Source organism: Eutrema salsugineum, unplaced genomic scaffold (assembly GCF_000478725.1).
Source record: "Eutrema salsugineum unplaced genomic scaffold, Eutsalg1_0 scaffold_5, whole genome shotgun sequence".
Taxonomy (NCBI): domain Eukaryota; kingdom Viridiplantae; phylum Streptophyta; class Magnoliopsida; order Brassicales; family Brassicaceae; genus Eutrema; species Eutrema salsugineum.
The window spans coordinates 4,008,393-4,023,842 of record NW_006256612.1 but is presented as its reverse complement, the minus strand read 5'-3'; the positions used below and the strand labels follow the sequence as shown (position 1 = coordinate 4,023,842).

General features: G+C 37.8%; 1 protein-coding gene across 1 annotated transcript; it reads left to right on the top strand.

Moving 5' to 3' along the window:
* The first annotated feature begins 12,364 nt into the window (after positions 1-12,364).
* On the top strand, positions 12,365-14,726 carry LOC18991999 (actin-related protein 2/3 complex subunit 2A). The gene is made up of 10 exons (XM_006415345.2): positions 12,365-12,581; positions 12,820-12,886; positions 12,979-13,186; positions 13,276-13,445; positions 13,535-13,612; positions 13,699-13,831; positions 13,920-14,011; positions 14,110-14,166; positions 14,314-14,379; positions 14,487-14,726. The coding sequence occupies exons 1-10, from the start codon at positions 12,523-12,525 to the stop codon at positions 14,520-14,522; spliced, it is 966 nt and encodes a 321-aa protein (XP_006415408.1). The 5' UTR covers positions 12,365-12,522; the 3' UTR covers positions 14,523-14,726.
* Positions 14,727-15,450: the final 724 nt, after the last annotated feature.

Here is a 15,450-nt window from a genome sequence, read left to right as displayed (position 1 = left end):
AATCCTCAAACTAAACCTCGAGTTCTCCTTTCCCCAATCAATTTGTTGGTTTGAATTTGATTTTGAATTTTTGATTTTTGAATTTAGATCGGTAGTAGCGAAACCGAATCTATTCTTCCCTCCCACCTGTTTCGAAAAGAGATGTAAACTTAGTTCGAAGACCAAAACGAACAAGGCGATTATTACTTACAAACTTATCTTTCGGAAAGGGAATTTAGTTGGCTTAAGAATCATCGCCAATTTAAACACTTGTTCCATAGGGATGTTGAAAAATTTCACAAAGTACAAGCTATGTGGAGCTTAATTCTTCGTTCTGTTGGTTTGAAGAAGAAGAAGAATGAGTTGTGGTTTGTTGTTAATGGTATCATATTCGATATTTGATTACGGAACACGCATTAATAACAGGATTAGATTGCTTTGCGCTTCCAAATGATTACATGAAGAAAAAACCAGTTGATAATACATTTGTTTCGAGGATCTTTCGACGGAAGACTAAGATATCTCTTAGTGCTGTGTCTAAGAAACTACAATCGATGGAGGAATCAGCAGATGGCGATAAACTGAAACTGGGAGTGCTATATTTTCTAGCATTAGTTATCGCTCCAAAGAAGAAGACGGCTGCGATTGATTCGTTCTTAATTCAAAATGAAACGACGTCGTTTCATAGAAAAAGATAGGTTAAGTGGACTTGGGAAGACTGGTTCGCGAATTCCTCTGCTAAATCGGCTTGGGAATACTGTTGCGCGAATTCCTCTGCAAATTTGGCTTGGGAAGACTGTTGCGCGAATTCTTTCCCAATCAATTCATTTTGAAGATAGATTCGATCACCCACGACAGGTAAAACTATAATCCTCAAACTAAACCTCGAGTTCTCCTTTCCCCAATCAATTTGTTGGTTTGAATTTGATTTTGAATTTTTGATTTTTTAATTTAGATCGGTAGTAGCGAAACCGAATATATTCTTCCCTCCCACCTATTTCGAAAAGAGATGTAAACTTAGTTCGAAGACCAAACCGAACAAGGCGATTAGTTACTTACAAACTTATCTTTCGGAAAGGGAATTTAGTTGGCTTAAGAATCATCGCCAATTTAAACACTTGTTCCATAGGGATGTTGAAAAATTTCACAAAGTGCAAGCTATGTGGAGCTTAATTATTCGTTGTGTTGATATGAAGAAGAAGAAGAATGAGTTGTGGTTTGTTGTTAATGGTATCCCCATTCGATTTTCGATTACGGAACACACATTAATAACAGGATTAGATTGCACTGCGCTTCCAGATGATTACAGGAAGAAAAAACCAGTTGATAATACATTTGTTTCGAGGATCTTTTGTCGGAAGACTAAGATATCTCTTAGTGCTGTGTCTAAGAAACTACAATCGATGGAGGAATCAGCAGATGGCGATAAACTGAAACTGGGAGTGCTATATTTTCTAGCATCAGTTATCGCTCCAAAGAAGAAGACGGCTGCGATTGATTCGTTCTTAATTCAAAATGAAACGACGTCGTTTCATAGAAAAAGATAGGTTAAGTGGACTTGGGAAGACTGGTTCGCGAATTCCTCTGCTAAATTGGCTTGGGAATACTGTTGCGCGAATTCCTCTGCAAATTTGGCTTGGGAAGACTGTTGAGCGAATTCTTTTCCAATCAATTCATTTTGAAGATGGATTCGATCACCCACGACAGGCAAAACTATAATCCTCAAACTAAACCTCGAGTTCTCCTTTCCCCAATCAATTTGTTGGTTTGAGTTTGATTTTGAATTTTTGATTTTTGAATTTAGATCGGTAGTAGCGAAACCGAATCTATTTTTCCCTCCCACCTATTTCGAAAAGAGATGCAAACTTAGTTCGAAGACCAAACTAAACAAAGCGATTAGTTACTTACAAACTTATCTTTCGGAAAGGGAATTTAGTTAGCTTAAGAATCATCGCCAATTTAAACACTTGTTCCATAGGGATGTTGAAAAATTTCACAAAGTGCAAGCTATGTGGAGCTTAATTCTTCGTTGTGTTGATTTGAAGAAGAAGAAGAATGAGTTGTGGTTTGTTGGTAATGGTATCCCCATTCGATTTTCGATTACGGAACACGCATTAATAACAGGATTAGATTGGTTTGCGCTTCCAGATGAATACAGGAAGAAAAAAACCAGTTGATAGTACATTTGTTTCGAGGATCTTTCGACGGAAGACTAAGATATCTCTTAATGCTGTGTCTAAGAAACTACAATCGATGGAGGAATCAGCAGATGGTGATAAACTGAAACTGGGAGTGTTATAGCATCAGTTATCGCTCCAAAGAAGAAGACTGATGCGATTGATTTGTTCTTAATTCGAAACGAAACGACGTGGTTTCATAGAAAAAGATAGGTTAAGTGGACTTGGGAAGACTGGTTCGCGAATTCCTTTGCTAAATCGGCTTGGAAAGACTGTTGCGCGAATTCCTCTGTGAAATCGGCTTGGGAAGACTGTTGCGCGAATTCTTTCCCAATCAATTCATTTTGAAGATGGATTCGATCACCCACGACAGGTACAATTATAATCCTCTAACTAAACCTCGAGTTCTCCTAATTTGTTGGTTTGAATTTGATTTTGAATTTTTGATTTTTGAATTTAGATCGGTAGTAGCGAAACCGAATCTATTCTTCCCTCCCACCTGTTTCGAAAAGAGATGTAAACTTAGTTCGAAGACCAAACCGAACAAGGCGATTAGTTACTTACAAATTTATCTTTCGGAAAGGGAACTTAGTTGGCTTAAGAATCATCGCCAATTTAAACACTTGTTCCATAGGGATGTTGAAAAATTTCACAAAGTACAAGCTATGTGGAGCTTAATTCTTTGTAGTGTTGATTTCAAGAAGAAGAAGAATGAGTTGTGGCTTGTTGTTAATGGTATCCCTATTCGATATTTGATTACGGAACACGCATTAATAACAGGATTAGATTGCACTGTGCTTCCAGATGATTACAGGAAGAAAAAACCAGTTGATAATACATTTACTTCGAGGATCTTTCGACGGAAGACTAAGATATCTCTTAGTGCTGTGTCTAAGAAACTACAATGGATGGAGGAATCAGCAGATGGCGATAAACTGAAACTGAGAGTGCTATATTTTCTAGCATCAGTTATCGCTCCAAAGAAGAAGACTGCTGCGATTGATTCGTTCTTAATTAGAAATGAATCGACGTCGTTTCATAGAAAAAGATAGGTTAAGTGGACTTGGGAAGACTGGTTCGCGAATTCCTCTGCTTAATCGGCTTGGGAAGACTGTTGCGCGAATTCTTTCCCTATCAATTCATTTTGAAGATGGATTCGATCACCCACGAAAGATACAACTATAATCCTCAAACTAAACCTCGAGTTCTCCTTTCCCCAATCAATTTGTTGGTTTGAATTTGATTTTGAATTTTTGATTTTTGGATTTAGATCGGTAGTAGTGAAACCAAATCTATTCTTCCCTCCCACCTGTTTCGAAAAGAGATGTAAACTTAGTTCAAAAACCAAACCGAACAAGGCGATTAGTTACTTACATACTTATCTTTCGGAAAGGGAATTTAGTTGGCTTAAGGATCATCCCCAATTAAAACACTTGTTCCAAAGGGATGTTGAAAAATTTCACAAAGTACAAGCTATGTGGAGCTTAATTCTTCGTTGTGTTGATATGAAGAAGAAGAAGAATGAGTTGTGGTTTGTTGTTAATGGTATCATATTCGATATTCGATTACGGAACACGCATTAATAACAAGATTAGATTGCACTGCACTAATAGATGATTACAGGAAGAAAAAACCAGTTGATAATACATTTCTTTCGAGGATCTTTCGACGGAAGACTAAGATATCTCTTAGTGCTGTGTCTAAGAAACTACAATCGATGGAGGAATCAGAAGATGGCGATAAACTGAAACTCGGAGTGCTATATTTTCTAGCATCAGTTATCGCTCCAAAGAAGAAGAATGCTGCGATTGATTTGTTCTTAATTCGAAACGAAACGACGTCGTTTCATAGAAAAAGATAGGTTAAGTGGACTTGGGAAGACTGATTCGCGAATTCCTTTGCTAAATCGGCTTGGGAAGACTGTTGCGCGAATTCCTCTGCGAAATCAGCTTGGGAAGACTGTTGCGCGAATTCTTTCCCAATCAATTCATTTTGAAGATGGATTCAATCACCCACGACAGGTACAATTATAATCCTCAAACTAAACCTCGAGTTCTCCTTTCCCCAATCAATTTGTTGGTTTGAATTTGATTTTGAATTTTATTTTTGAATTTAGATCGGTAGTAGCGAAACCGAATCTATTCTTCCCTCCCACCTGTTTCGAAAAGAGATGTAAACTTAGTTCGAAGACCAAACAAAACAAGGCGATTAGTTACTTACAAACTTATCTTTCGGAAAGGGAATTTAGTTGGCTTAAGAATCATCGCCAATTTAAATACTTGTTCCATAGGGATGTTGAAAAATTTCACAAAGTACAAGCTATGTGGAGCTTAATTCTTCGTTGTGTTGACTTGAAGATGAAGAAGAATGAGTTGTGGTTTGTTGTTAATAGTATCCTATTCGATATTCGATTACGGAACACGCATTAATAACATGATTAGATTGCACTGCGCTTCCAGATGATTACAGGAAGAAAAAACCAGTTGATAATACATTTGTTTCGAGGATCTTTCGACAGAAGACTAAGATACCTCTTAGTGCTGTGTCTAAGAAACTACAATCGATGGAGGAATCAGGAGATGGCGATAAACTGAAACTGGGAGTGCTATATTTTCTAGCATCAGTTATCGCTCCAAAGAAGAAGACTGCTGCGATTGATTCGTTCTTAATTAGAAATGAATCGACGTCGTTTCATAGAAAAAGATAGGTTAAGTGGACTTGGGAAGACTGGTTCGCGAATTCCTCTGCTTAATCGGCTTGGGAAGACTGTTGCGCGAATTCTTTCCCTATCAATTCATTTTGAAGATGGATTCGATCACCCACGAAAGATACAACTATAATCCTCAAACTAAACCTCGAGTTCTCCTTTCCCCAATCAATTTGTTGGTTTGAATTTGATTTTGAATTTTTGATTTTTGGATTTAGATCGGTAGTAGTGAAACCAAATCTATTCTTCCCTCCCACCTGTTTCGAAAAGAGATGTAAACTTAGTTCGAAGACCAAACTGAACAAGGCGATTAGTTACTTACAAACTTATCTTTCGGAAAGGGAATTTAGTTGGCTTGAGAATCATCGCCAATTTAAACACTTGTTCCATAGGGTTTTAAAAATTTCACAAAGTACAAGCTATGTGGAGCTTAATTCTTTGTTGTGTTGGTTTGAAGAAGAAGAAGAATGAGTTGTGGTTTGTTGTTAATGGTATCCCCATTCGATTTTTGATTACGGAACACGCATTAATAACAGGATTAGATTTCACTGCGCTTCCAGATGATTACAGGAAGAAAAAACCAGTTGATAATACATTTGTTTCGAGGATCTTTCGACGGAAGACTAAGATATCTCTTAGTGCTGTGTCTAAGAAACTACAATCGATGGAGGAATCAGCAGATGGCGATAAACTGAAACTGGGAGTGTTATATTTTCTAGCATCAGTTATCGCTCCAAAGAAGAAGAATGCTGCGATTGATTTGTTCTTAATTCGAAACGAAACGACGTCGTTTCATAGAAAAAGATAGGTTAAGTGGACTTGGGAAGACTGATTCGCGAATTCCTTTGCTAAATCGGCTTGGGAAGACTGTTGCGCGAATTCCTCTGCGAAATCGGCTTGGGAAGACTGTTGCGCGAATTCTTTCCCAATCAATTCATTTTGAAGATGGATTCGATCACCCACGACAGGTACAATTATAATCCTCAAACTAAACCTCGACTTCTCCTTTCCCCAATCAATTTGTTGGTTTGAATTTGATTTTGAATTTTTGATTTTTGAATTTAGATCGGTAGTAGCGAAACCGAATCTATTCTTCCCTCCCACCTGTTTCGAAAAGAGATGTAAACTTAGTTCGAAGACCAAACCGAACAAGGCGATTAGTTACTTACAAACTTATCTTTCGGAAATGGAATTCAGGTTGCTTAAGAATCATTGCCAATTTAAACCCTTGTTCCATAGGGATGTTGAAAATTTTCACAAAGTACAAGCTATGTGGAGCTTAATTCTTCGTTGTTTTGATTTGAAGAAGAAGAGGAATGAGTTGTGGTTTGTTGTTAATAGTATCATATTCGATATTTGATTACGGAACACGCATTAATAACAGGATTAGATTGCACTGCGCTTCCAGATGATTACAGGAAGAAAAAACCAGTTGATAATACATTATTTTGAGGATCTTTCGACGGAAGACTAAGATATCTCTTAGTGCTATGTCTAAGAAACTACAATCGATGGAGGAATCAGCAGATGGCGATAAACTGAAACTGGGAGTGCTATATTTTCTAGCATCAGTTATCGCTCCAAAGAAGAAGACTGCTGCGATTGATTCGTTCTTAATTAGAAATGAATCGACGTCGTTTCATAGAAAAAGATAGGTTAAGTGGACTTGGGAAGACTGGTTCGCGAATTCCTCTGCTAAATCGGCTTGGGAAGACTGTTGCACGAATTCTTTCCCAATCAATTCATTTTGAAGATGGATTCGATCACCCACGACAGGTACAACTATAATCCTCAAACTAAACCTCGAGTTCTCCTTTCCCCAATCAATTTGTTGGTTTGAATTTGATTTTGAATTTTTGATTTTTGAATTTAGATCGGTAGTAGCGAAACCGAATCTATTCTTCCCTCCCACATGTTTAGAAAAGAGATGTAAACTTAGTTCGAAGACCAAACCGAACAAGGCGATTAGTTACTTACAAACTTATCTTTCGGAAAGGGAATTTAGTTGGCTTAAGAATCATCGCCAATTTAAACACTTGTTCCATAGGGATGTTGAAAAATTTCACAAAGTACAAGCTATGTGGAGCTTAATTCTTCGTTGTGTTGATTTGAAGAAGAAGAAGAATGAGTTGTGGTTTGTTGTTAATGGTATCCCTATTCGATATTCGATTAAGGAACACGCATTAATAACAGGATTAGATTGCACTGCGCTTCTAGATGATTACAGGAAGAAAAAACTAGTTGATAATACATTTGTTTCGAGGATCTTTCGACGGAAGACTAAGATATCTCTTAGTGCTGTGTCTAAGAAACTACAATCGATGGAGGAATCAGCAGATGGCGATAAACTGAAATTGGGAGTGTTATATTTTCTAGCATCAGTTATCGCTCCAAAGAAGAAGACTGCTGCGATTGATTCGTTCTTACGTCGTTTCATTTCGAAAAAAATTTAGAGCGATAACTGATGCTAAATTGTAATGAGCCGCTAACCTTGGACTCAGTCAAAGTTTCCCTTAAAGGTATGCCGGCAAATAAAACCCCGGGTTTGGATGGTCTAACTGCGGAATTCTTTAGGGTTACATGGGATCTTCTTGCTGCAGAAATCTCGGCTTCTATCTCAAAATTCTTTGCAGATCCTTTCATGCCTGCTTGTTTGAACAGCACCTCTCTTGTTTTAATCCCAAAACGTCCAGGAGCGGAAGAACTGAAAGATTTTAGGCCCATCGTCTGTCTGAACACCTTATACAAGGTTATCACCGTATCCTTGCAGGGAAATTAAAGTCTGTTCTCCCGGATATCATTCTCCCAAATCAAACGGCGTTTGTGCAGGGAAGATTGCTCCTTGAAAACGTTCTGCTTGCTTCTGAGGTTATTAGAGGGTATCATCTGTCTGAAAACTCTCCCCGCATCACTCTAAAAGTGGATATCTCAAAGGCCTTCGATTCCGTGAGATGGGATTTTATTCTCAGTTCCCTCCAGGCTTACCATGTTACTCCAACGCTTTTCAACTGCATCAAGGCGTGTATTTGCTCGCCGAGTTTTTCTATTAGTATAAATGGGACTACTTCTGGGTACTTCAAAGGCAAATACGGGCTTCGACAAGGTGACCCTTTATCTCCGGCTCTCTTTGTCATGTCGATGAACATCCTCTATCTGGGTAGCTTGGATAAGGGCTAAATATCTTTCTCATTCACCTTTCTGGGCGTTGAATGAGAAGAACTACAGTTATTCCTGGATGTTTCGAAAAATCCTGAAATTAAGAAGGGAAGCATCCTCATTCACAAGGATTTCTATTGGTAATGGGGATGATACTTTCTTCTGGTGGGATCCTTGGACCCCCTTTGGCTCTTTGATTCACTTTCTAGGGGATTCGGGCCCCTCTCGTCTTGGCATTCCCCTGTTCTCAACGGTCGGGGAGTTAGTATCATCCCAGGGATGGAATTTGCCGCATGCTCGCTCTGAGAAAGAGGTTCAGCTCTTCACATTCATCTCCACCATTGTTCCTACTGCTGCTAGCGATACAACAGTCTGGAGTATTGATGGGGTTCCCCAGAATGGTTTCTCTTCAAAGAGTATCTGGAATAAAATTCGGGAATCTAAGCAAGAAGTTCATTGGTATAAGATTGTTTGGCCCCGGGTAAAAATTCCCAAACACGCCTTCTGCTCTTGGCTTTTTGTTCTCAATCGGAACCCTACTCTTGATCGTTTATCGTCCTGGGGTTGCGACGTGGAACAAGTTTGCCTGTTGTGTGGATCTCTTGATAAGTCTTGGGACCACCTTTTCTTTGAATGTTCTTTCTCTGCGTTTGTGTGGAAATCTGTGGTCGCAAAGCTCCAGGTTGCTCCTCCCCTTCTCGTGTGGACCCCTACAATTCAGTGGCTTCTCCTTCCTTCGAGAAACAAGGCGATGTCTGCTGCTTTAATCCAGGTGTGGCAAGGAAGCTTATACGAGATATGGGCTGAGAGGAATCGTCGTTTCCATGATGGTGTGTCTTGGCCCCCTGATAAAATTGTTCGATTAGTTCTAAATGCGGTGAAAAACAAGGCTCTCAGCCTACACTTGGACTCCCCTTTAAGGTTTCCTCTGCTCTCTTTCTGGTCTCACTCCTATATTCCTTCTTGAAGTCTGTTCTGGTTGGTGGCTCTTGCATATGGTCTCTTCCTTCTCTCCCCTTTTCTTTCTCTTTCTTCTACTTTTGTTTAAAGATGAGTGGTTTCATCTTGTTCCCTTGTAAAACTTTATTTCATTATTAAAGAAAGCCCTTTAACAAAAAAAAGATCTAACCTAAAAAAATATTTGTCGTCAAAAAAAGAAGGTGGTTGAAATAAGTATTATAAAAACTTAAGAGCTTGAAAAACTACAAATAACTAACGCATAACTATTATTATGTGGTATTTTGCTCGCTGTCTTTTGATTGTATGATCCGGAATCTTTTGATGTCTTTTCCTCTGTTCTATTATATAAAGAGCAACTCAGATGAAAAAAAAACCTAACGCATAACTAAATTGTCCGTATAAACACTATCTTTCGTTTAAATTGTTCATATAAAAAACATTTATAGTCTTATAGCTACTTGAAGCGGTCTTTAGTATCAATACAAAAAAAACAATTCACATGCAAAAAAATGTTGGAGTTCATACCAAAAAAAAAACGTAGGATAGAGGAATAGCTTTTTTTTTTTAATTAAAGTCTCCTATCCAAATTATAGTTTGAGATATTTACACCCAAAGGCACTTTTTACAACTTATATTACGGCCAAAGGCACTTTTTGCTATTTGGTGACTTTTATGAGTTTTCAAGATTTTTTTGGACATTTTTGCCCCTCAGTAAAACGAGCTCGATAATTATTTACCGAGTGTCTCCTCTTCTCTAGTTTCGTCGGAAGAATCTTTAAACACCGTTAAACATTTTTCCGACGTAGCCGGACCCCTGGCCATATTCTTCTCTGACCGTTCGGATCTGCCTCATCAAATTCTTCTCCAATTTTTATCTGATGCTCTCTTATATCTCTTAAAGAGAGCTCTTTTATTCCGGTTAAACGGAAACTTCGCAAACTGCTGGCTCGGAAAGGCAGATCCCGCTTAATCCCGAACACCTCCAATTTTTTTGCAAACTTCCCAAACTTCTTGGTCGGGAACAAGGTTCTGGCCTGATTTCGCGAAATCCAGATTTGGTGAACAACATCCCTGCCGTATCTATATCCATAACACGTTCTTGCCTGATTTCGAGAAGTCCAGCTTTGGTGAACGACATCCCTACCGTATCTATATCCATAACTCGTTCTCTTCATCCACATAACCCTGTACACTAAAATCACGTCTAATATCCTTTAGAATACATATTATTTTCCAAATATAATTTGTGTGATGTACAGCACCCGTCGTTTTCAATATTCGACATAATGGATAAGATAAAATGGACGCCAATTGGTGGATACCGCTTAAATACGGATAATCCCTGAAATGCACAGCACACGTCGCCTACCTTACTCGACGTAATGTATAACGTAACGTGGACGAGCGTAGTTGGATGCCTTTACACGTGAATAAGATAAAGCAGACGACCATCACGTGGACGACCGTTCTCTATCTAAAGAACGAGTGCTTGACAAGTGGATACCCCCTAGTGGATATCAAAGTTTGTGAGATTTACATTTCTATATGCAAATGTAATTTGTGAGATGTACAGCACTCGTCGTTTTTCAATATTCAAGGTAATGGATACGTGAAAGTGAACGACCACCGGTGGATATCCTTTACACGCGGACCAGACAAAGTTGTCCATATCTGGACGACCAAATATGTCATTCCTGGAGTGCACAAGACACGTCGCCTACCATACTCGACATAATGGACAAAGTAACGTGGACGACCCCGTGGTGGATATCAGAGTTTGTGAGATTTACATTATTTTAAGCAAATATAATTTGTGAGATGTACAGCACCCGTCGTTTTCAATATTCGACATAATGGATAAGATAAAATGGACGCCAATTGGTGGATACCGTTTAAATACGGATAATCCCTGAAATGCACAGCACACGTCGCCTACCTTACTCGACATAATGTATAACGTAACGTGGACGAGCGTAGGTGGATGTCTTTACACGTGAATAAGATAAAGCCTTTCGACATTTGTTGGTTGATCGTCAGGATCGTAGTCATCTGGAAACTCTCCACAAGGCAATCCACTGACGTGCCCAAACTCCTTTAACCCAAATCTTAAGGGGTGTCCACCAAAAACTGTCCACATCTCATACTTCTTCTTGGTGACCAACTGTCTGGACATCAACACGTGGATCAGTTTACACGATATTTGACATCGAGCAGCGGGGAAAGTGAATAACTTCCCAAAACAGGAGTTGATGGTGATGTCTAACTTTTTAGTGCCTCTTAACTTCTCACTAAGGAAGGTAAGCGTGTCGGGCTTCGAATACACATTTATCCGGTTGATTGGGAACCGATCTGTAGCAAATAAACGAGAGAGCAATCGCGAATCGGCCTCATCCAAAATGTCTCCATCTGATCCACACCGAAATTGGAACATAAGATTCACTTCAAAAGTAATTACAAATATTTGTAAAAATCAATCATTTGTTCACACACGACCAAATTATCCAAGTCATACATGGGAATTTTTACCTGACATCGCCTGGACGAATCAAACTATTTCGCTCAAAAGCCCAAAAACAGTCGACTATCTCTCTCCGGCGGCCGCTTAGGGTTCTTCGTCGTCTGTTTTTTTTTTACTCTCGGTTGTGTGGTAAACGAGTTAACGAAAATTTACTAGAGAATATAATTGTCATTCTATCATACAAAAATCACTCAATAGTTACAAGTGCCTTTTTTGAAACTTAAACTCAGGAAAGTGCATTTACCTGTAAATCACTCTTATAGTTTCTAAGTTTTATAAGCATACATTGCACGTCAAGTCTAATTTCCAAGTTATTAATTGAACTAAAATATTACGCAGACGTCAGATTATTCAAAACATTGCTCCACTAATTTTTGTCGTTTATATCAAGTTTAAAATAGTCACATATCTGGAATCTAAAACTATATTTTAAAGCATATTCTAAAAAGTTGCATTTAAGGATATTAATACGTACTTAATAAAAAAATCGTCGTCATATTACAGTCAACATAACCAGGTATTACACCCAAAGAAGAGTAATAAAGCAAATGTTCAAAATTGTAAAAAAAAAAAAAAATCTAGAAAACCCTATTTCCACTGCCAAGTGCCAACTATATACATATACATATATTTGTAAGTTGAACATCCAATTTAGTATAAGCTCATCATACTTTATAACATTAATTGGGCTGGGCTTGGCTTGCTGAGGGCGATAATTTTAATATTGACGTTAATAATCAGCCCAATTTTACATATTTGGGTCATTCAAACTAATTAAAAAAGACTAAAATACAGAAAAAAATAAACGGAGTCGTTTCACATGGTTGAGTTGAAATGTGAGAACAAATTAGTAATAATTTCCAAAAAGTTTATCGAAGAAACGTTCAAGTTGTGACAGAGAATCTCGGTCGTCTTTCTTGTCTCCGACGAGGCTCTTCTTCTTCTTCCGATTAGATCCCGTCGGAGAATTCAGAGACTCTAGGGTTCGATTTTTAAGTGTTTTGGATAGTGCAAGAAAGTAATCGATGATGTTACAGTCGCATTCAAGGTTTCTCCTTCAGACGCTGTTGACGCGTGCTCAGAAGTGAGTAAATCTCATTCTCAATCTCATATTGTAAAATGTTCAGTTCCGTTTTTTTAGTTCTTAGCTAATCTTAAATTAGACCTTTTTGGATAAAATAATAATTGTCGAAATCTGGAATTGTGAGTTTGGTCGATCAAGAAATCTGAAACATTTATAAGAACTGGGTTTTGTAAAATGACAGTAAAGTTCATTACTTTCTTAATCCTTTTCTTAGCTTGTTTGATTACTATTTTCCCAGTCTTGATAAAGCAGTGGAGCTAGATTATCAATGGATCGAATTCGATGATGTTCGTTACCATGTTCAGGTGAATTTCTTAACCAGCATTTAAAGACTTGGATTTTGTCTTAGATTCCATATGATCTTGTACAATATATCTGATGTTGTGAGTGTTAATAGGTGACAATGAAGAATCCAAACCTCTTGTTGCTTTCGGTTTCATTACCAAACCCACCACCTGAAGCAATGTCCTTTGATGGGCTTCCATTAGGAGCTATAGAAGCTATTAAAACCACTTACGGTACAGGATTTCAAATTCTTGATCCTCCAAGAGATGGTTTTAGTCTTACCCTGAAGCTCAATTTCTCTAAAGTTCGTCCTGATGAAGGTTCAACGAGTCTCTTTTATCTTCAAAATGATTTTACTTAAACTTGCTTTGTTTTATCCTCTCATGGAAAGTAATCTCATGTTTTGCAGCTTTCAGGAACTCGTTACTAACGAAGCTAGCTTCCATTAGAGAAGTGGTTATGGGTGCGCCGTTGAAAATCATCTTCAAACATCTAGCTTCGAGGACGCTTGCTCCTGAGCTAGATAGGCTCGTAGCAATTATGCATAGACCTAATGAGACATTTTTCCTCGTGCCTCAGGTATACTTCCATAATCTAAACGTTGATGTAGATTCTTATCTTATGATTAGTGTTTAGAGTGATAGAGAACTTTGATCGTTGCATCACAGGCGGATAAAGTCACCGTGGCTTTTCCTATGAGATTTAAAGACTCTGTTGACACTATTCTAGCGACTTCTTTCTTAAAGGTAAACACAATGATCAAAGTTAAAAATGTTGGAAGAGGTTTTTGATTTCTCTAGTTTACTGAAGAATAATGGATCTTGTAATATAGGAATTTGTAGAGGCGAGGCGTGCTGCTGCGCTTAACAGTGCTCCTTCTTGTTCTTGGTCTCCAACTGCACCGCAGGAATTGGAAGGAGCTCCTAAAGAAACACTATCTGCTAATGCCGGTTTTGTAACTTTTGGTATGATCTCACTAACAAGTATTCTGTTTTATTTCAATTTGCATTCGTAGCAAAGAAACTACTTACATTGGATTGTCGAATATCGTAGTCATTTTCCCTCGGCATGTTGAGGGGCAAAAGCTTGATCGTACTGTCTGGAATTTGTCAACCTTTCATGCTTATGTTAGTTACCACGTCAAGGTTAATCTTTCTTTCATATTCACTAAATACTAAAACTTAATTTCTCTCTTTCCCTGCAAGTATGAACTTGTGAAGAACTGAGTTTTGTTATGTTATAGTGCACAGAGGGATTTATGCACACCAGGATGCGGCGTCGTGTGGAATCTATGATTCAGGTTAAATACATAATCCGATTTGTCTTCTGTCCATTTTCTTCTACAGCTTGAAGGTTTTGATCACTTTCTAGTTGACTATATGCTCTTTAGTTTCTGTGTTGCTTCCTAATTGTTAATAGTTAACATATGTGGATCTTTGTGTCTCAGGCTTTGGATCAAGCAAAGCCATTGGAGAAAACAAGATCGATGAACAACAAGTCATTTAAACGGCTAGTAAGTTTTGAAAACATATCATTAAACCAACAAGAAATTTCTGGAGAGACAACTAGTTTTTCTGTTTGTATTGTCTTTGAGATTTTTGCCTTCTTCCTTCCTCGCAGGGACTCAACGATGTCAATCACACCAATTCGAAGTAGTGATCACTCACGAAGCAATTTTGTAAAATCTTGTGAGTAGCTAAGACATGTTTTTTATTGTTTTTTGTTTTTTGGGTTCAAATTTGGATTTTAGTACAATTCTTTCAGATTTTCTATACGTGTTGTGATCATTCTAAATACTTGACCAAATGTATGATGTTAAAATTGTAAGAACTTTACCTTGAAACAAACTATAGAGGTTCTCCAGTTTGAAGCTTTTTTAATCTAAAAATGTTGTTTCAACAAAGAAAGTCAAGTTTTTTTCTTCTTTATGTTCTTATTGCAAGAACAAGAAAATGAAGAAGGTGCAGAGAATAAGAAACTTTTACTATGGAAAGTGGAAACTGGTCAAAAAGCTTCTTCGGTGGCTCAGGTAGTGACTAGTTTACAGGAACGAGGGGCAATGGAATACACGGTATTTGAAGATCGGACGATTTTCAACAGACTTGTAAAAAAAAAGAAACACTTTTTTTTATATATATATATAAAACTCACAAAAGACTACTATATTCATCCGGTTTCGAACCGGAGACGTGACCAACTACACCACCAAGTCATTTTGGATTCTATTCCGTATTTTAGCTGTATTTGCTTCTTCTTCTTTTTTTTTTCATTCAATCAAGTTCTTAGGCTTCTAGGTATGCCTTCCATCTGTTTTTCTTTTTGTTTAAATTTTCTTTTCAAAAAAGGGTTTTCAGTTTCACTGCATGAGAATGAATATTTCTTACAAATCCATTAATTAAGCAAAACCCCCATATGATCTAAACCAACATTATCAAACAACTTTTGAATAAACCAAAGAGTAAATACCACAGATGACAGTATGACACTAACTGCCGAACCAACCAACTCCCAACCATCGCTTGAAATCTTCGGAAGTTGTCGCCGTATACACCAAAATGTATAATCTACTGACACCAAAAATGGT

What these genes read in the sequence shown, in the direction of transcription:
- LOC18991999 (XM_006415345.2), top strand. Translation starts at nt 12,523, where the DNA reads ATGATGTTACAGTCGCATTCAAGGTTTCTCCTTCAGACGCTGTTGACG. An exon ending in TGCCGGTTTTGTAACTTTTG is followed by an intron (nt 13,832 to 13,919) that starts GTATGATCTCAC and finishes CGAATATCGTAG; the next exon opens with TCATTTTCCCTCGGCATGTT. An exon ending in GTGTGGAATCTATGATTCAG is followed by an intron (nt 14,167 to 14,313) that starts GTTAAATACATA and finishes TTTGTGTCTCAG; the next exon opens with GCTTTGGATCAAGCAAAGCC.